Source organism: Arvicola amphibius, chromosome 7 (genome assembly GCF_903992535.2).
Source record: "Arvicola amphibius chromosome 7, mArvAmp1.2, whole genome shotgun sequence".
NCBI classification, from domain to species: domain Eukaryota; kingdom Metazoa; phylum Chordata; class Mammalia; order Rodentia; family Cricetidae; genus Arvicola; species Arvicola amphibius.
The window spans coordinates 106,022,711-106,043,301 of record NC_052053.1 but is presented as its reverse complement, the minus strand read 5'-3'; the positions used below and the strand labels follow the sequence as shown (position 1 = coordinate 106,043,301).

Below are 20,591 nucleotides of genomic sequence, written 5' to 3'. Positions count from 1 at the left end.
CTCTCCCTTCCCTTTAGAATCCCACTCCCCCTAATAATGTGCATCCTCAACCACCTTCCCTCCCACAATGCACACCTCTCCTCTGGAACTTTCTTTTTTCCTTCCACCCCCTCTCCCTTTCTGTCTAAGTCCATCTGAGGATTAAACCAACGCACCCTCCCCTGCTTCAGTTGCCCCAGCTCTGCCTGGGTTTCCCATTCTTCCCTTTCTTTCCTAGCAACTCTACCTCCGAGACTACTCCCATGGCTTCTTTCTTTCTTTGCAAAATGAAGTTGAACCCCATAACCTGGCTTTGCTGTCCTCAGACACAGCTTTGTTTGCTCTTAGGCCGTGTTTCAAAGGTGGAAGGGTAGCAGGTGCAATGGAGCATGCCCAAGACTTGGGAACTAAAGATGTGTCTTTGCCCTTACTCAGTCTACAGGCCCTTGGAAGCTGAGTTAGGTTCCCCTGTTGAGAAGAAGAATGGAGTCTTTCATTTTCAATAAAATATAATGAAATTCCTTTTAGAAATTGTGGTGATTTGAATGAAAATGACCCCCATAAGCTCATAGGAAGTGACACTATTAGGAGGTGTAACCTTGTTGGAGGATGTGTTGCTGGGTGTGAGCTTTGAGGTTTCAAATGCTTAAGCCAGGCCCCGACATCACTCCTTCTTCCTGCTGTCTGCTGATCCGGATGTAGAACTCTCAGTTACTTCTCCAGCACCATGTCTGCCTGTGGGCCACCACGCTTCCCACCATGACAATAATGGACTAAACCTGTGAACTGTTAAGTCAGCCCCAATTAAATGTTTTCTTTTATAAGAGTTGCTGTGGTGATCATGTCTCTTCACAGCAATAGAAACCCTAACTAAGACAGGAATCAATGTTCCTGGGCATTGTTGTGATTTAATTAAAAACTGAGCAGAGTGAATCACTGTCCTTAAAACAATAAATGACTAACACAAATGGCCTTGTGGCCCTACACCTAATGCATAACACATTCAAGATGGATTACTTCTGGGGCTTATTTATTTTAAAAGTATAATATCTCCCCTCTTAAAACACATTTTAATTCCTTCCCATTACTTACAGAAATACATAAATCAACTCTTCTTTTTAAGACTCTGGATATGCAAACATCCAATTTCCAACAAGACATGCTTGGCTTAAAACTGTATAGTTTCTAGGAAATATATCTTCATCCAATTTATGATAGCCTAGTAAGATAGTTGAGACTGGGTAAGATATAAAGAGGAAAGATATCATTTGGCTCACAAGCCTGGTGAATGGGAAGCCCAAACAGTATGGTGCTCCTCAGGTGAGCACTCCCTAGATACGTCAGAGCATGGCAGAGAAAGCAAAATGGACATGAACAAAATAGAAACAAAACATAGTACAATAATGAGGGTTTGTTCTTTGTTGTAAGAAGGCAGCTTGTTCGTTTCCCACCTGCCCAGACTCCCAAAGTAACCACACAGAAAACTGTATTATTTAGATCACTGCTTGGCCAATCACTTAAGCGTATTGCTAGCTAGCTCTCACATCTAGAATTAACCCATTTCCAGTATTTTATTATTACTATGAGGCTCGTGGCCTACTGGCAAGGTTCTAGCATGTCTGTCTCTGGTGGTGGCTCCATGGCTTCTCCTGACTCTGCCTTCTTCCTCCCAGCATTCAGTTTAGTTTTTCCCACCTAGCTAAGTTTTGCCTTGCTATAGGGCCAAAGCAGTTTCTTTATTAATCAATAGTAATCACAGCATACCGAGGGAAATCCCACATCAGTTCTTTTTCCCATTTCTGGTAAAATGAAATAGAATCACTATTCTAGCACCATGAATCCAATTTAAAAATAAATTATTTTTTAAAAAAATAAAAATGTATTTAAAAAATAAAAAATAAACTCATGTAAATTCAATCCTGATAATTCAAACATGCTGAGTTGCAATTTTTTCTTCAATTGTGTAGAATAAAAAGCTTTGTTAAACATATTAATGGTGTGTGATACGCACCATTAATTGTCTCTAAAAAGAGTACTTAGAAGGTACTGTCTGGCTGGAGGCAAGGTTAGTTAACTTACTCTCAAGCAGGATGGGCACAGGAAGCATCTCATGCTACAGTTAAAATATAGCTTTCCAAGGGATATGACATCACTCACGCAGCTGAGATCTCCCCCCCTCGGCTCTCCCTTATAGCCTGTCCATATTCCTGCTTTGCTGACCCTATCTTTACATCATCCGTTCATCTTCATACCCTGTGTGTCTGTAGTAAGTGCTTAGCTAAATATTCATTGGGCAAACAAATGTGTGGTTCAGTAAAGTTTCACTGAACTCTGAAACTGCAGCTGCTAAGGAAACAGTGATCTATTTGAAAGTCTCTGGGTCATTGAATTCTAAAGAGTTAAAGACATTTATAACCTGGGAAGGCCTGGAAGGGGGGGGCACAAATCTGTGTACAAGATGGTGTTAGTATAGTTCCCTGGGAAAAGATTGCAAAGCTTCATCAGACTCTCAACGAGCATCCACAATCCTGGAAAGACTTTTTAAAAATTACTGATCTAACATATCTCCCCTCTCCTAAGTCCTTTGTCATAGAACCAACCAGCACCACTGTGATTACACGCCTCCCGTGACAGGTGTCTGCTTCCCATGCAGCGTAGTGTGGACTACCCCCACATTTTATAGCTCTGTTGACACTGAAGCCCAAGTCCTTGGCCTCTGAGTGAGTTCCTAAGCCACCTGGCCATACTTTGTGTGTTTTCTGACAGCTGTCATAACTTATTCTATCTCCGTATATTCAGGCTGTCCATCTTCAGCTCTTTCCTCTGCAGTCAAGGTTTCTCCTTCTATTCTTGCCCTGACAATTCATCAAGTACTCTGCTGGGCCCTGCATATCTATGTTTGGGGTGAGCTGAATCTAAATGTTCACTGTTTTAGGGATGGCTATGTTGTCCCACTGACTTAGAATCAGCAGTTAACAAAAATCCTTGCTTTTTGTCTGGATAAGTGACTCAGTTCTGTACCCACAGTCCTCTGACATTACTCAACAGTTAGTCTGAGCATTCTAACTCCTTTTAAGATGCAGCTAATCATTGCTTTTGGCTGGGCCTCATGGGTAAGGACCGCTAGGTTCTATCTACCTGGCTTTTAGCCACTCCCCTCCTCCCTAACATTTCATGATGGCTCTAGTTTAGATTTCATACAGATTAACACTGTACTTAATGTGCAACTTTTACTGTCAGGATTATAAAATGTATGTTACACAAGAAAAGCCCAGTAGAGGCACAGGGGGAGGAGTCAAGTCGTTGAGAAGGAGCCACAGTCTAAGGTCTGAGGCCTGGAGCTTCCACTTGCTAGCTGTGTGACTTCAGACATGTTGCATAATCTCTAACTTCAGTTTCCTTGGATGCAGAACTAACTCTACCTTCTGCATTTTGGTGATAAGAATTAAACGCAGAGAGTCTGGCAAAGCCCAGTAAATTCTGTATTAAGTGCAAATTCTGTATGAAGAACTTGGCTTGCAGGTGCTCCTGTTTAGTGTCCACACAAGGCTGGAACTGGGAGTCTTATGCTCGTGAGAAACATCTCAAGGCCTAAGGGTAACTGGCCACTTCCGTCTGAAGACCACGGCTGAAGCGAGAACTGCCAGGAAAGCAAGTCCTGTGATGCGGGTCATTGGCTTTTGTGATTTACCCACTTCTGTTTTCAGTCCGTTTTCTCTCTCCGGCCCAAGCTGGGCCGTTCATCTTCAAGCGCACCACTTACCTTTACTCTAGTCTGACTACTTTCTCGATGAGCCCACCCACTGCGATGTGCCGGTCAGTTCTTTCAGATACTGCACTTGTCAGATGAAACTTGCTCTTCCTTACAGGGTTGTTGTTGTGTTTCCCTTCATTTGATTTGATTGAAACAGGGTCGTCTTGTGTACACCAAGCTAATTCCACTGTCTCCACATCCCCAGGGCTACCATGACAGGTTTGTGCTGCCATGTCTGGGTCATTATGGCTGTTACTTCTTTTGAGTTTTTCTATTTCTATTCTATTGCTCTACACGTATTTGTAATTACTTATTAAATTATTTTTGTGACAGTTCCTTTAAAATCATTGACAGGTAATTTCTAATTTTAATGTTGGAATACCATTTGTCATTCTGGTTTATGTTGGTTCTTGGAATAAGAGTTGGGTTGCTTTTTCAGAGATATGGTCATTTTTATGTTCATGAGTGTATGAATATGTCTGGTGTGTAATGAGGCCAGAAGAGGACATTAGAACCCTGGAACTGGAACTACTGAGAGTTATAAGCCACCATATGCTTATGTCTTTCTTGCTCCATAACAATTGTTTCCGATTGTAACCTGGACCAATGAGGTCATCCTGAAATGCTCTGACAGCCGGGATGAAAAAGATTTCTGCCTTCAGGCTGAAAGACAGAGGTGGGGTAAGCTTCACTACTTAGTATCCTTGCTCCTGAGCAGTGATGAGACCCCTCATTCTCCCTTGGCTTCCTATAATATGGCACTGGCTAGTCATTGGGTTAAGCTTGTTCCCTTAGGAGCCTCTCAACAGCTTAAGGGGCAAAAGGTTGAGTTTCTCAGTGGGAATTGGGTCTCAATTTATTTTGTGCTGATCTCCAGACAGAACGGTTTATTGCCTGGAAATGTCAAGCACTTCTTTACTGAGGGGAAGAGCTGGCTTTGGGTGGATGTTTTTGCTTATGGCCTTTGGTGTCGTCCTGTGGCTAGCTTCCCCGGGATCTAGTCTGAGATCTATTAAGAAGAAGGAAACCTACAGAGTTCATTGCTATGTCCAACATCACATCACAAGGTTCTGAGAAAGCCTGACTTCTCTCCATATTTCAGTCTGTTTATATCTATTTCATATATAACACATGGGGCTTCTTAGTTTTCCTTTAAGTAGGAAGGATAAGGGAAGTCTGGGCTCTCCATCTTTCCAGAATATTAGTTATACAAGACTTTATCCTGATGAGACCCAAATCCAAGTGGCAGATCCCATAAGGTCATGGGTTGACCAATTGTGGGCTTCATTGCACATCCCCTATTGCACAAGTGGCCTCTTCCAACCAACCCCTGTACATCCCTGAGACTGCTTCTGTCTGTTCCTGTCCTTTCTGTCCTTTGGCTGTGACACTCCACACTTTCATGGGACAGGTCAAACAATAACTGACAGACATAAAGTTTGTACCATTCATTTAAGTACCTGCTGTACCCTGCCCTGAGCTTTCCCTTTTGTATGCGTTGGTCATTCTTCCCAATGAGTATAACACATTCTGGAGGAAATGTGGGTAAAAGTATAATCCATGGCCCTCTCTTCCCCCAGATTCTAGCACAATACCAAGAATAATGGAGTAGCTCTGTAAGCTGGTGTGAGTTTGAATGAGAATGGTTCATATGTTTGAATGCTTGGCCCCCAATAAGTGGAACTGTTTAGGAAGGATTCGGAAGTGTGGTCTTGGTAGAGGAGATGTGTTACTGGGAATGGGTTTTGAGATTTCAAAAAAACCCATGCCAAGCACAGGCTCACTCTCTCTTTGCCTGCTGCCTGCAGATCAGGATGTAAGTTCTTAGCTACTGCTCCAGAGCCATGCCTGCCTCCCTGCTGCCATGCTCCTCGTTATAATGATCATTGACGAACCCCTGAAACTGCAAACAAGCCCTCGATTGAGTGTTTCCTTTTCTAAGCTGCTTTGGTCATGATGTTTCATCACGGCAACAGGACAGCAGCTAAGAGAACTGGTGCTTCTTATAGCTTTACCTTGCACTTGGTGAGCTTGCTTCCCTGTTTGAAGGTCCGTGTGTAGCTACATGTGAGCAAGAAGTCTACAGACCTCATCTTGTGAAGTACTAACTTTTCAGAGTTGAAAAGTCCAGGTCACAGACCAAAGCAACCTTGGCTTCTGTTTTTTTTTTTATTTTTATGAACTAGATAGACAATAACCAAATACAACTTCCTCTTGTGTAAGAATCGATCTTTAATGAATGAGCAAAACAAAGTTCCAATATATACAATATTCAAAAATTCCCTACGCTGATGATAACGATTTTGGTCTTTAACTGATTTTGTAATAATCTGATTCAGTAAATGAATTAGAAAATTCATGTCAGGAAGTTAGATAGACTGTTCTAGATGAAAACATACATCAGAAGGCAATGCACAAACATAGCCTTATGTGAATAAATAGAGATAGTGAGGCAGGAGGATGAAGAACAAATCATATGGGGCTTTTAGCATAACAGAACTGGTTAATGAATTCCCAAAATACTTTAGGAATTTTATTTTGAGTATTTATGGAGCTAGATCTGGTAGCAAAAGAAAAAGAGGGAAGAGAGCTCAAAAATAAAATTGAAAATGTTTGCAGATCACAAGTTTCATATGTAGGCTGCTGACCCAAGATTGGACACAATGTCAAAGTTCTTAAGTGTTGTGCTAGGGAAATTTCTTAACAGTAGAGAAATCAAGACGGGTTCTAAAAAGCTACACTTTTATGAAGAGTGTGTGATAGGTTATTATTTTGAGGTTAACTGTGGTTTTTAATGACGGATACTATTCTAAGTTTTACTAGGTGACTTCTGAGTTTGCTTTTGAGATCTATGTAAAAACCCAATGTTGAGGATAGGAGGCAACCCTCTTCCGGGAAAGCATGAAATCTGAGCATTAAGCATATCTTCCTTCCCAAAATTCCCTACCAAGTCAACAGCCTCATTTTTTGCTTGAACGCTGGGAGACAGTCTCTGCCCGGCCTTGTCTAACTACCAGACATCACTCTTCTTCACTCCGCAGGAATCTATGTCTCCAAATCCCTCATCTCTGTTCTGCCCTGGGAAGCCAGCTGCCTCTTGTCTCCTTCTGCTTCATAAAATTGACTTCAAGCATCTCGTGGAATGCTTTTCTTCTTGTTACCAATGTTTGCCGTCTTCCAGCGATTTCCTAGATGGTCTGTTTCTTATTCATCCACAGCTGTCCTTCCTTACCTTACATAGCTCACCAATGCCTCAGAAGATGGCACCTACAACAGGCAGGGAGCCATTACCGCATACTGTGTGCATCAGAGACTTTCTAGTAATACTACTTGGGATTGCAGAGAATATTTCCATAACTTTCCCATACCACTAGTTCATATTACAGCCCTCAATGTTCCCAAACCCAATCATGAACTATTTTAAGTTTTCCTTCCTACATTCTGCACATATTAAACAGATTTTCCTGAACCTATACTTGGGGTTTTATATTTATGGTTTCATGGATCACCACTCGTATCTCCCTTTCAAATGCCATAGATTGGCTCCCAGGATACTATATTCTTTCCTAACCATATCAACTAGTGTGTCATTCACTGCCATTCTCCTGCATCTGTCATGGTTCTGTTTTGTCAGAAAGCATCTAGGTGCTCACTTCACTGCCATCCTCCCCATCCTGGACTCAGCTCCTCAATAAGCTTGTCTTCTGCTCCTCTAGAATCCCCACTCCCCTCCTAATCTCTATCTCAGACACCTTAACTCTCCACTTGACGCCACTTGTTCTTTCGGCTCTCACTCTGGAACCCTCTCTCCAGCAGAGCACAATGCCTTGTTTATCACCTTTGCCCTTCATGCTTCCCACCAGATCCCATGATGCATTGTGTACTCACTAATTTGCATTGGCCGCAAATCTGCAGTAGGGATTACTATGAAATAAAAACAGAATTCACATAAACATTCGCTTACTACTCTAAACCAAACTTGGGCTGAATGTGCCTGGAGAAAGATTAAAAAAAAAGAGGAGGAAGAGAAAGCGGAGGAGGAGGAGAGAGTTATAGTATATGGGATGGTTTTTCTCACATATACTCATGACCACAAATTCCAAGGGAATCCCAAAAGCCTATCAGAATTCACCTAGACCATAATATCCTCACTCCCCTCTCAATATTCCGGCAGCTGTTGAAATGGTCCCTTAAATTTCAGCGAAGACATCTGGATACTCAAGTGTCTCAGAAACCCTTGACCCATTCGCTGTGAAAACTGACTTCTTTTGTGATCTTACCGCTCTATCAACAACTACCAAATGTGTATTTCCTCTTCCATGCCGTGTTCCAACCCCACTGAACAACGAAAACTTGACACCTGGGTATCTGATATCTCAAAATCAACAATTCTGAAACCCAATCTCTTGTTTGCTTCTTAAATCCTGCCCTCTTTAAAACCTTCCTAAGCAGAGTTAGTAGCAACTCTATTTTTATATTTGCTCATTGCACGATCTGAATGAGTTTTTTTTTCCCTCTCATATCCCATCCACAGTCCACTGAAATGTAGTGTTAGTTTCAGAATATATGTACATATATTCTGTATGTGGAATCCGGCCACTTTTCATCTCCTCTAATGTTACCATTCTAGTTCAGTCCAGTGTGATCTACTGACTGATAATTCCTCCTCCAAATCTACCACCTTCTACCATCTTAGATTCTTGACATGATGAGCAAAGTCAGCTGCTTAAAATAGGCCGCCTGCTAGGGATAAAGACCGCTTACATTTTCACTCGGTCTAATAGCCGAAGTGGTGGCAAGGGCCTAATGGGCGGTCTTACCTTTCAGCTTTTACTCACCTACCACTCTTCTCAAGCTCATTTCATTGCCCTTTCTTTCCTTCTTGAATGGGACATTGGCACAAGTCTACTGTGAGTGTTACTAAAACATTCGATTCGGCACCACCTTATCAAAGGAGTCTTTCTGACTAGCCCTCAGCTCCCACATCTCTGCTTGGACTCTGTCCATGGTGCCTTATATCCCTTCAGATGTCCTCTTTGATTGCTGTCTTGTCTGTCCTCTCCCCAACACCAACCCCAAAAATACACTTTTGGGGAAACAGATTTTTTTTTCCCAGTGCTTACAACAACATCTGGTATATACCAGGGGTTCACAAAACAATAATAGAATTATGACTGAAACAAATACTATCTTATTCAAAACTAAACTATGAAGACAATTTCTGTTTATCTATATATTCTTTTGTGCTTTTTAAATTATAAGACTATCTGACATACTCTTCCTTCTCCAAAAACAAAATTTTAAATTAAGACCAAAGATATTTTTGAGAAGAGTTCATCTTACATTTCTGGGCAAACAATAGTTTTTTTCCTATTAATGCTACCCTGTGGCATATCAGCCATCCTTTGAAATATAATAATATTTGTGCAATTAAAGAACAAACTTTCTACACCATTTACAAGCTGAGTTCTTAGCCGCAATCAGTGTTGTGTATATGATGGTAATTCTGAATCTGAAAAGAAAACAACTATGTTGCATGGGCTATAGTTTAGTGAACCACAAATTTCTGGAGATTAATATACTCCTTCTTTCAAAAGAATTTGTGTTTTCTATAAAACACATTATTAGCTTATACTCGTGACCAGACTTAAAGATTTTTGCTTTACAGATTTTAAGAATCAATTGTTTTTATGTCTTTGAGAAAGTATCTATTTTAACTTTCAGGCCTTAGCTGTCGTCTCAAAAGACACTTGGAATGTTAAAGCTGCCCACTCAGTGTCGTGAGATATAAAGTGGTTGCACCCAAGGAACTGGTCCCATCACAGCAACTACAAAGACTTTTACTTATTATGCCTGTCCAAGCAGCCTGAGTGTTTGAGCTTTTCCTGTTTGTCCATTTATATCACACATGGCAAACATGAAGTGGGAAGCTCTTTCCCATTTTCTCACACATTATTACCACAGCATCCCCCACAAACAGTAGGCTCTGTACTTCATGATCTTCTCAGTGCTCTCTTTGATCTCAAACAGTATTTAAAGAAACAAAAACCCAGTTTGTTTTCCTCTTTTTTAAAAAACTATGTTCTTTTTGATGACTTCAGTGCCAAGCGTTCATGTGTTGATATATTGGTATCTTGAAAATACACCTTCTGTTTTCTTTCCCCTCTAAGTTCTCCAGTACATTTTCCAAAGTTCACTATGGAAATAATTTCATTATCAAACCATTAGGAACTGTGCAAGCTTACAGAGAAGGGAGGCACCAAACAGCCCTACCCAGCTATACCGCCTGTGAGCCACATCAGGCAGCAGGTGTGTTAGGGTTAGGGCTGCAGTAGTGGCACAGCTGTCTTAGCAGTACCCAACGACTCTTTAATCGGACTTAAAACCCACTCAACAAGAGGGAGACCATGCCCAGTCCTGGAAACCTACCTAACTACTCAGTGCGCGTGAAGTCATGGTTGCTGGAGAATGGACCACCACTGTAGGCCCATATTTCTGTATGGTGTGGCTACCAGGCACAAAAGCCATAGGCCCACCCGATCTGAGGTGGTCACATAGCTCTGCAGACCAGCTGTCTCTGCCTAACAATGGTCAAAATGTTTGGTGCTCCTTCCTTTGTAATTTGAAGGATATCTTATAGAGATGCTAATTTAGGCCTACGGGACAGCTAGCCTACTCTCGTGACAAAAGACCATTCACCTGGTTACCTAGGAGACAGCCTAATGTGTCCACCCCCCCACCCCGCTCAGTTTATGTGTTGGTATAGAAGTTGTTTGGAGAATAAACGCGAGGAAATCGTCAGGAGAAAAGACCCTGAGATGCCCTGCAATGATGACCGTGTAAGTTGTGTCTGATTATTTCTTGCGTCTCCGTACCAGTTCAGTTAGGGAAGATAATTATCTGTGTTGGAGCAACATGGGCTTCAACATCGTTATCCTTAACAAGAATCTATCTATAAACATTTATCCTTATGTTCACAGGTATGTATCGCCTTCACACTCCATCAAGGAAATTTCTCTTTGCAACAGTCAGAGACCACTACAGAAAACCACAACTAATCAAAATGCAGAGCCGTGGAGCCCAGGCCCAATGGATACACTCACAAAGCACTCCCATACCTAGGGCTCAGCGAACACTGCAGACGGAGTGGAAAGGTTGCAAGGGCTAGAGGACCAGAGAGTTTCCCATAAGATTGTGTCCTAGCAATATCAGAGACTACACACATAAATTATCATCAACATGACCACTCAAATGTGAGATGAACAATGATGACCCCAATGAACATGCCAAACTGAATAGAAAAAAAGCCCATAGGGCCTTATCTATTAACAAAGAATTATAGGCCACTAAGGAAAGCTGGGAACAGGAGAAGTATCATTCTCCAGAAAGAACACATCAATAGGTTGTCCAGTGCCAAATGGTCAGCCCTGAAAAACATACATACAAGTATAATTATATGGCCTGAAAAGGTTGTATTTGAAATAAATATATATTTTCACAAACACATATGTGTGCATTTACATGAAGTAACAAATAGTGGAAAAGGTGGCCACAAATTTGAAGGAGAGTGGGGAAGGATATATGAGAAGGCTTGGGAGGAGGAGAGGGAAGGGATAAATGTTCCAATTAAATTATAATCTCAATATATATATAATTTATGTGTATATATATATTATATGTGTATAGATAATATGTATGCTTAAATCAAAATGAATAAAGTTGAAGATCTTGGAGTAATACTTAACATAGTTATTTCTTTGAAGAAAAGCAAAATAAGACAAAGAGAAAGAAAGAGGAATAGATTTTTATATATATATATAGTCAGAGCAAGCGGTACTCGCATTTGTGTATCTTGTGTTGACCTCAGAAAACTAGCTCAGGCTCACGTCCCTGTGAAGTGGGACAATGGCAAGACCTGCCAGTCAAGCTCCCAGCAAAGATTTGAGAATGAGGAAAATGAAAGTTGACACAAAAGGAAGTGTTTGGCTAAACTAAACATGGATGTAAAAAGAAAGCGGCCCGTGTTCTAGGAACCCTTGGCCTGTGTTCAGCCGAGACGTTCGGTAACTGCCCATTTACCAGGGTGAACTGAACCCCAGCAATTTCTCGCTTTACAATTAATCCATGCTTCCTAGGATGGACAGTTAAATGGACGCTGGTCCATAACTCGCCTCCCAAACCTCAGTGTTAGAAGTTCATAGTCAATCTAGAAAGTAACAGAAACAGGTCTCTGTGGAGGGATAGGCAGAGTTTACAGAATGGTGACTTCAAACACATCAAGGGAGTCTTAATGTCCTGATGCTACCCATTTCGATGCATTTGGAAAGTGTGGAAGTACTTCTAGATGTTAACCCTTGCATCTCTATGTTCAGCAATGTGTACCATACTCAAAAAAGTTACCTGTCCAAAGGCTGCATCTAGAGAAATAAATTGCACTATGTTTCCAGACCGTTTTACTTTCTATAGACTGTAAAAGCAAGATGGAGACTTGCTTCTTGCTTCAGTGTTGCTGAGCTTTCTCAAAATATGAAAGAGAAAAGACTAGTATTTATACCGTCTAAAGGGGATGGCCAGAAAGTATTCCAAATTAAAAACAAAAAAACACGCCTACCAAACACCAAACACATATGAAAGTGAATACAGTCCCCAGCTTCCAGAAGCAACGGCTGGTAAAACATTGTAGTTTTCTGGATGGGATGTATAAAATATGCTCGCCATAATGTAAATCACGGTAGATGGAAAACAGAGTATCACATCTGGTTTTTTAAAAATTTACCTATGAACTTCACGGCCCCAGTAACGTGTGTTGAAAAAGTACTCTTCCTTTTCTTCTTACAATTATCCACAGAATTATGTCAGATTTATCCACAGAATGGTACAGCTGAGGCAAGCCACGTGGAACTGGCTTCTCCTGACCATTCTCTAACCTGTCCTCCACATCGATTTCCATGTGGCCAACAAGTTCATTCCCAAAGCAGTCGATAGGTCCACTTCTTACCATTCCAATTTGTTCAAATGCTCTTTTTTTTTTTTAAAAAAAAAAAAAATCTTTCTGTAAACAAAAGGCCATTCTTCCCTCCTTTTTTGTGTGCTCTTAGTTCCCAGGAATGTGTGTGTGTGTGTGTGTGTGTGTGTGTGTGTGTATCTCAGTTGCTCTCAGCACCTTTTGTATAAAACTCTAAGAGACTGGCAATGTTCCACAGTTAGAGACCCTAGCACGGTAGCCTCCACATGGCACTTGGAATGCTCCTTGGCCAAATACATCATTGCACGTGCCCACAAGCATTTCAGATGTGAAAAATTAAAGCGCAGCAAGAAAGTGTTATTTTCTTGTTATTGCTGGGAATTTTTCCGTGCTTGAGAAGTGACAGAAGCAGAGTGAGGATATCTGGAAATTCATCCAGTGTACTGGGCCTTTATAGCCCGCTTTGCCGGTGTCGAGCTATAGACACACTTATCCTGGGAGTTTACACAGAAGTAGTTTTTGGGACTATTTCTTGGGGGACTTTAATTACCATCAATGTATAAAAATAAATAACAGAATTTCTGGCCAGATGGCATGATTGGTGGTTCTTTTTCAGAAAAGCCGTTTCGAAAACACCCCGTATCTGTCTTACATGGGAATACTGCGTGTGAAAAACGAAGATGTCTGTTTACAGTGCCTCACACTTTAAGTAATTCCATCTCCACTGACACTGAGCCGAAAGCATTCTTTCAAAGGGGGGGGAAAAACGTTGCCTTCTTCCCCTGGAGGGCACAACGACAGAACCCCTGGGGCCAGGAGGCAGAACCACAGCAGACACAGACTTCTGGGCACCTTGAGCTCTGGCTTCCTAGTCTTCAGAACCTCACAATAGCTGGTTTCTATTTATAAAGCAAAATACAGAACTGCAAAGTCAAGCAAGGTGCGCCATGGTGTCCCCTAGGCTTGTCGGTGTTTCGCTGATTTTTTTTCCTTACACTGCAAAAGGAAAACAACAACAACTACCTGCAAATATCGCACATAAGGAGGCTGGCCCTGCTTTTATTTGGAGTTTTCAACATATGGCTACTTATTTGGCTGCCATTTCCAGCATCATATCCTGCCTATGAAGTAGGGAGCTTGAAGATTTAAAACATTAACCAGACAACAATCTTATGAGACATCCCTTCATGCAGTAACAATCAGCCCAAACATTTCTATACAAATAGCATGTCTACAGCCTTTAACTTCCTCGTACCCAAACTTAGAACCTTACTTGATTTGCTGCTTAGGAGAGGAAACCCCTAAATTACCTGACAAAACAAAACATCTTCATCCTGAAGATGCTAACTGTGGAAGATGGTGACTGTCTCATCTAGATGTTTAATTCCTAGGTAGATTTTAAGTGTTTTCATCATTAAAACTGATCACCGTTGTGTCAACCAGCTTGTTTAATAATTCCACAATGTATACTATATCAAAACATTCTATTGTATTATATACATGTGTGTATCCATATACGTACATCCATTTGAAGCATTTTTGTGCTTGTCACCTAATCCAAGACTTTTTCTTTCTTACTCACTTGCCCTTAGAGACACTAATGGGAGCCAGGTAAAGCTTAGAAACAAAGAATTTACTTGGAATATAGTAGACAAAGCTTCTGAACGGTAAGCCGCCCTCAGCAAGAAGACTACAGGCAGGAGCGGCTCTAGGTTGTTATCGTTTGCCTTTTGTTCTTTCAGTTCGATACGCGTTTTCATTTCTCTTCATTTGAAGACAAGAACTTGCAAGAGACCGGGAAACTGTTCTTAGATTTAGATCCCATAGTAATTAATATGTGACAAACGAGGTTGTCAACTGCTGGGGCTTTTCACATCGGTCCTCCTTTCCCCTCCCCCATCCCATCCCCACCACCTCCCTGTCTCCTCTTTCCCCCACTCCTTCCACCTTCCCTTACCTTCTTTCACTTCCTTCTCTTTTTTTTTTAAAATCTCCTGGGCCCTAACCTTTTCCTTTCCATTATTCAACGCATTCTCCAAATCTCCTTTCCTGGCTGAGATCTTGCTTGCTCTAGAGCAGAGTTAAGACAACCTAAGACACTCCACATAACCCTCGAGAGGGGGTGGCTTAAGAAAGGGGTTTTCCCTAAATCAGCTGCCAGGAGCACATATGCCAGTCCAACCCACGTCCCCTCCTCCGGGAACACCCACCACCCAGGCCTCACGCTACATTACCAAAACTACACAACTCCCACTTCAGAACAGCAGAGCCTCGCAGACTACAGCACAACACACCACCCCCTACAGAATTTCTTCTGGAAACAGCGCTAACCAGGCAGCCACCCCTCCCCACGACGCGCCTAGCTTCTCTAGCCTCTAAGGACAAGCCGTGGCCCTCAGGTTGGTCCCACCAGGCAAGGATTTTGTCTGACTGCGAAGGATGAGTCAGGGGAAGAGTTTTTGCCCCTGGCTGTTTTTTTTTTTTTTTTTTTTTTTTTTTTTTTTTTTTTTTTTTTTTTTTTTTTTTTTTTTTTCTCAAATGTAGAAGGCCAGTTCCTTCTGCTTGGTAAACTGTGCCTGGACCTCTGGCCACAACCCCAGCACTCCAATCCGCAGCCAAAGACCTTCACATTTGGGGGTTCCAAGTTTTAATTCTCGCTGATAGATTCAGATAAAGAGCAACTAGCAAATAAAGAAGGAAGGCTTCCAAACCTCCCACAGTGCTGTCCCTCCGGAATTGAGGGCAGGACTCCTTGGGGTTTGTTTTCTGCGCGGGAGAAGGGGAGCAGAGCTGGAGTAGGAACTGGAAAGGAGTAGGGTGTGGTGATTCCTTGAGGGAAGAGAAAGGGAGACTTAAAGCCACTGAAGCACTTCGCTGCCCTAAACCCAGCGGGAGGGTCCTGAAGTAGTAGGCCCGCCTGCTGCTTGGTTGTCAACGACTGCGGTCGCCCCTCGAAGCACGCTGCGCGCAAACACGCCCCAGAAAACCATCACAACCTGTCACGCCCGCCCTGATGCCCGGAGGCCTCTGACAAGAAGGAGAAACTTGTTCCGGGGCGCAGCAGTAGCCAAGCTTGCCAAAAGGAACAATATCTGAGGCTGAAACAAGAGTAATAATGAAATAACAGGACTGACAGCCTTCTTCCTCCTACCCGCTAGCAGCACACTGCTGTTTTCTACCAGTCCGCTAACATTTACGGCCGCAGCAGGCGGAACCCTGCTGGGGTTAGTGCCCCAGGCAGGGAAACCAGAAATACGCAGAGGAGATCTGTGGACTAGAGGACCCTCAAGAAACCAGGGGCCCGGCCTCCATTTGCAGGGTCGTGGTGCCCTCCGGGCTTACCTGTGGATGCAGTTTCCATGGCGACGGGCGGCGACCGGGCGGGGCCGGAGCACAGTTCCCCAGGCGGCACTACCCCGGTTCCGGCTTCCGACCCCCAGGCAGGCTCCCCATCCTGCCGCGCTGGCCTGGCCCCTTTCGGCGGCGCTGCTTCGTCCTCCCCCTCCCCCCGGCCCCCGAACCACTGGGACCCGGGGCTAGCCAAAGGCTCATCTTGCAGATCCGGAGGTGCAGCCATGGCTGGCGGTGCCCCCGACTGGACAACGGAGGCTTGTCAAGGCTGGGATGCGGTGGCTAGGGGCGCGGGAGCTCCCTGCTGCTGTCCCTACCGGGACTCCGGGCTCAGGGAGGCTGCAGAGTCTCCGCGCCGCCGTCGCTGCCTCTGCTGCAACTCGGGCCGAGCCGCGGCTGCTGCTCTGGGCGCTTCGGCTCCTCCTTCTCCCCCTCCTCTTCCTCCGGGGCCCCGGGGCGGCCGCCCGCCTGCGCTCCTCCCCTGCTCCAGAGGCTGCTTGCTGTGCCAGCGCCGCTTCGCTACTCCCAAGCCTGTTATTACGCAGGTGAAAATGGCCTGCTCGGTCCGAGACCTCCCCAGTGCACGTCAGCCCCAGGCCTGCTAATGGCAGGCTCTGATTAAGGGATGTGCCAAACCCACTTGACTCTGCCTTTCATCTGGGGAAAAATACAAGGAGAGGACCAGCAGGTACTGACTGCAGGTTGACTGATTAGGCAAGAAGTTAAAGCCAGACTGGAGTCCTGGGACTCTAGGAGAGCAAGGAAGGCTGGGGAATCTCAGGACCACCGTTCTGAGGGTGACCAGAGCCTGGTGCAGAAGGGACACTGATCTGAGTGGTGACCTGGTAAAGACAGGTGTTCGTGGCAAGTGAAGACAGGCATCTGCAACCTGGAAGTTAAATCCTTCATCCTTGGCAGTTCCCAGAGCAGATCCAAACACACAAACAAACAATAACAATAACAAAACAGAGTTCAGGAATGAACCATCAGGAGACACACTACAAAAAACAAAACAAAACAAAACAAACAAACAAACAAAAAACCCAACTTCGCAGACCTGCCCCAAGAGTTGCACCAAAAGCAAACAGGACGCCACAGAAAGGCATACAGAAGCGGCTGTGCTTCCCTTTGGAAGCGTTCAGCTGAAAGCTGTACAAACGTCAGACTGTCTCAGGCAGTCTACTTTACCGAAGACATGGACATTCCTAGAAACTGCTGCTCTTTCCCCCGTTACTACTCTCTGACACAATGGGAGACACTTAATGAAGGGGGAGGTGACTCGCCCACGTGTGTCATTCCCATGTTTAGACCTGTCTTTTCAAACTTGACATGTTTTACTGGTTTCTAAACGATAACGTGCTGCGTGCCTTTTAAGTCTTCGGCTAAGTTCAGCATCAGAATAAAGGGGTACAGTTATCTGCCGCCCCGCTCTAAAAACGGTCGGCCCCTGTGCTGCAGCATGCACCGAGGTTGTGCAGGATTCTTAGCTACCATTCTCTTCACACCTGTCTGTGGGTTTAAAGGGCAGAGTCAGCACCTTTGGGTGCTCCTAAAAATGATGGAGATATAGATTTCTAATGCAGACTAATCTTTCGTGGTACTAGGTACAGCAATGTTCGAAGGACAGCAATAAATTAGAGAAAATGTGGTGGGTGTCTGGCAGTCGCCAAAATTTTACATTATTGATATATTGGAGATTAATTATTGAGCCTGGAGAGATGACTCGATGGTCAAGAGTCTTGCTGCTTTTCCAGAGGACCAGAGTTTGGTTCCCAGCAACCACATCTGACAGCTCACCATCACTCCTCTCTCCTCTCTCTCTCTCTCTCTCTCTCTCTCTCTCTCTCTCTCTCTCTCTCTCTCTCTCTCTCTCTCTCTCTCTGTCTCTCTCACACACACACACACACACACACAATCTTTGAAAAAATTAGGTTCTATGGAATATGTCCATTATCTTTATTGTGATGGTGGCTTCATGGCATTTGTGTTGGTTAAAAACCACGTTGTCATGTGTCTATGTGTGACTCAATGTATATTAGTCAGTTATCCTAATAAAGCTATAAACATTATCCCTTCCTACAATAACCAACTCTTGCTTATCCAGAATCATCACAGTTTTCTTTAATCTGTGAGAAATCAGCACCTTCTCAAGATATTACGTTGAAAAGGCTTGTTTTACTGCTGTGTTCCAGGGAATTTAATGTAGTCCCACAACTGGGGAGGCACTTGGATGTGTCGTTCCAATCTCTTGCTTAGATTGCCTTCAAGTATCAAGAATTACAGGTAGGAATTTCTTCGCAGTCTCATTATTAACATGTCGAGAGCATGGAAAGCTCAAACGACACATTTACGTGGCTATTAAGGAGTACTGAATTGTGGCAATGTGGTGAGGGAGACAGATAATTTTGGTTCTCTGAGAAACAGTGAAGAAAGGCACCAATCAGAAACTTGACAAACTGCATAAACCTCTTTGTATCCTTATGATTAAATAGATATATAATTGTAATTATTTTCCACATTTCGTCAGCCATTAATCGCCATTCTTGTCTGAGGATATATGGAGGAAAATAGACAATTAACCTATTATGCTTTATTCATTATAGGAACCGGATAATTCCATTTCGGTAGATTATTCTGAAAAAAGAATACATGGTTTGCTGACGGTGTGTCTCAGTAGCATAACACTTGTCTAGGATGTGTGGGACTCTGGGTTTGGTGCCCTGCAAGGTGAGGCAGGGAGACACAGACAGAGAGAAACGGAGTATTTAAAAAGGTATGCATCATGCTTCAACTGCGCAGTCTTCCCAAATATCTTTACTTAGGAGGCTCAACAGGTGAACTGACACAGGTTATCTATGGGGAGAGAAATATTCAGGTTTCTGTTGTGATCTAAGAAGATGCATATTGCTATCACATCACATGTGCTTGCCTTGGAGCTGATGAAACTTCATTGATTTGAAGATTTGTGGACATAATGCAGTGAGTGACAGAATTCCAGGACTCATATAGCCACTGCAAGTTACAAATTGCTCTGAAATGCTTTTGAGGCAAAGAAAATAGGGCTAGAACTTTTAAGGCTTTCTCAGCATTTTAAGACAACTTGGAAGAGTTGAGTCTTTGCTTCTTCTTCTTCTTCTTCTTCTTTTTCTTCTTCTTCTTCTTCTTCTTCTTCTTCTTCTTCTTCTTCTTCTCCTCCTCCTCCTCCTCCTCCTCCTCCTCCTCCTCCTCCTCTTCCTCCTTTTCCTCCTCCTCCTCCTTCTCCTTCTTCTTTTCTCCTTTTTCTTTCTCCTTCTTCCTTCTCCTTCTTTTCTCCTTCTTTTTCTTTCGCCTTCTCCTTCTCCTTTTCTCCTTCTTCCTTCTCCTTCTCCTTCTTCTTCTTCCTGTCATGTGGTTTGTTTTGGGTCTCCAAAAAAGGAATAAGGTGAAGAACATTTAGCTTTACTTCTTAACTTCAGCCAAACCTCATACTGTGGAGGATATGGGGGCATATGGAGAAAATGTCACAACCTTAACCAATGTGAAACCTTTTCCATGTCTGCTCTCCCTGCATCCCAGTTTGCTTGGCCAAAGACTGGAGATTCTAGAAGTGCCTCTGTGATGTTTTTTGACTAAGTCTCAGTCATTCAGTTTCACCAATAAAGACCCAGGAGTCAGATGCTGGGGTACAAGCCTGATAGCTGAGAGAGGCAGAGGAAGCGCCAGCTGACCTTCCTCCTCCATTGACATCCAAGAAAGAGAGCTTTCTCCTACTATCTCAAACGAAACTCTTCAGACTGAATGTCCCTCCCTTCTACTTCCTGTGAGTCTTTCTACTCACCCTCCTGACTCTCTCTTAACACTCTATGGTTTTTTTCCTGTCAACTGGTTGCTTGCTTGACCTTTTAACCTGTGATTAATTTTATTTAATCCTCTTTACAATTGGTTAAAGGTGTGCCCTAGGGCTGAGCCACACCACTGCTAAAAACAGGTTTTTCTAGTAAATAATGCCATCCTGGGGTTCACAGTATGATCAAATATCCTGTAATGCCTCTGTGTAGGGTTTAGGGTCAACTTAGCAATTGTATATTTTCAGAATAATAATAGTACATACTAAATTATTTCTGAGGAATGACTTCCAAGACTAAAGCTGGTCATAATTTTAGGTATTTTTAGCAAATCAGGTGAAGCTTGTTCAGTGACTGTTGAAGTCAAGATAGTGAGGGAATATGTTGTTGGCTACTTGTAACCTGTGGATCTGTTTTCATTTTGTTTTTGAATTTGTTGTTTGGTTGGTTGGTGGTTTTTGTTCTGTTTTGTTTTCTGTTTTTAGCATGGAATTGAACCTACAACTTTTCGCATGGTAGATAAGCATTCTGCCGAGAAGACACATCCCAATAATAATTCTTGTATTCTAAACATATTCTCACAGGTTCTTTAAGGAGTTAGAGCAACATGCACCAATGAGTACATGGGCAACACAATTTGGACTTGGTGTATTTTTTTGAGGGGGACAAGAGTAATAGTGTGGACCTGGGAGGAATGGGAAGCAAGTATGATTGGGGT

The 20,591-nt window shown here is 43.1% G+C and overlaps 1 protein-coding gene across 2 annotated transcripts in view; it reads right to left on the bottom strand.

Annotated features, from left to right (window-relative positions):
* Positions 1-16,275, bottom strand: part of Rtn1 (reticulon 1) — a 208,261-nt gene extending 191,986 nt beyond the window's left edge. For both annotated transcript variants that reach the window (XM_038337286.1, XM_038337287.1), the window contains exon 1: positions 16,041-16,275. In XM_038337286.1, coding sequence (XP_038193214.1) covers positions 16,041-16,275 — 235 coding nt within the window. The remainder of the gene's footprint in view (positions 1-16,040) is intronic.
* Between the last annotated feature and the right edge of the window lie 4,316 nt (positions 16,276-20,591).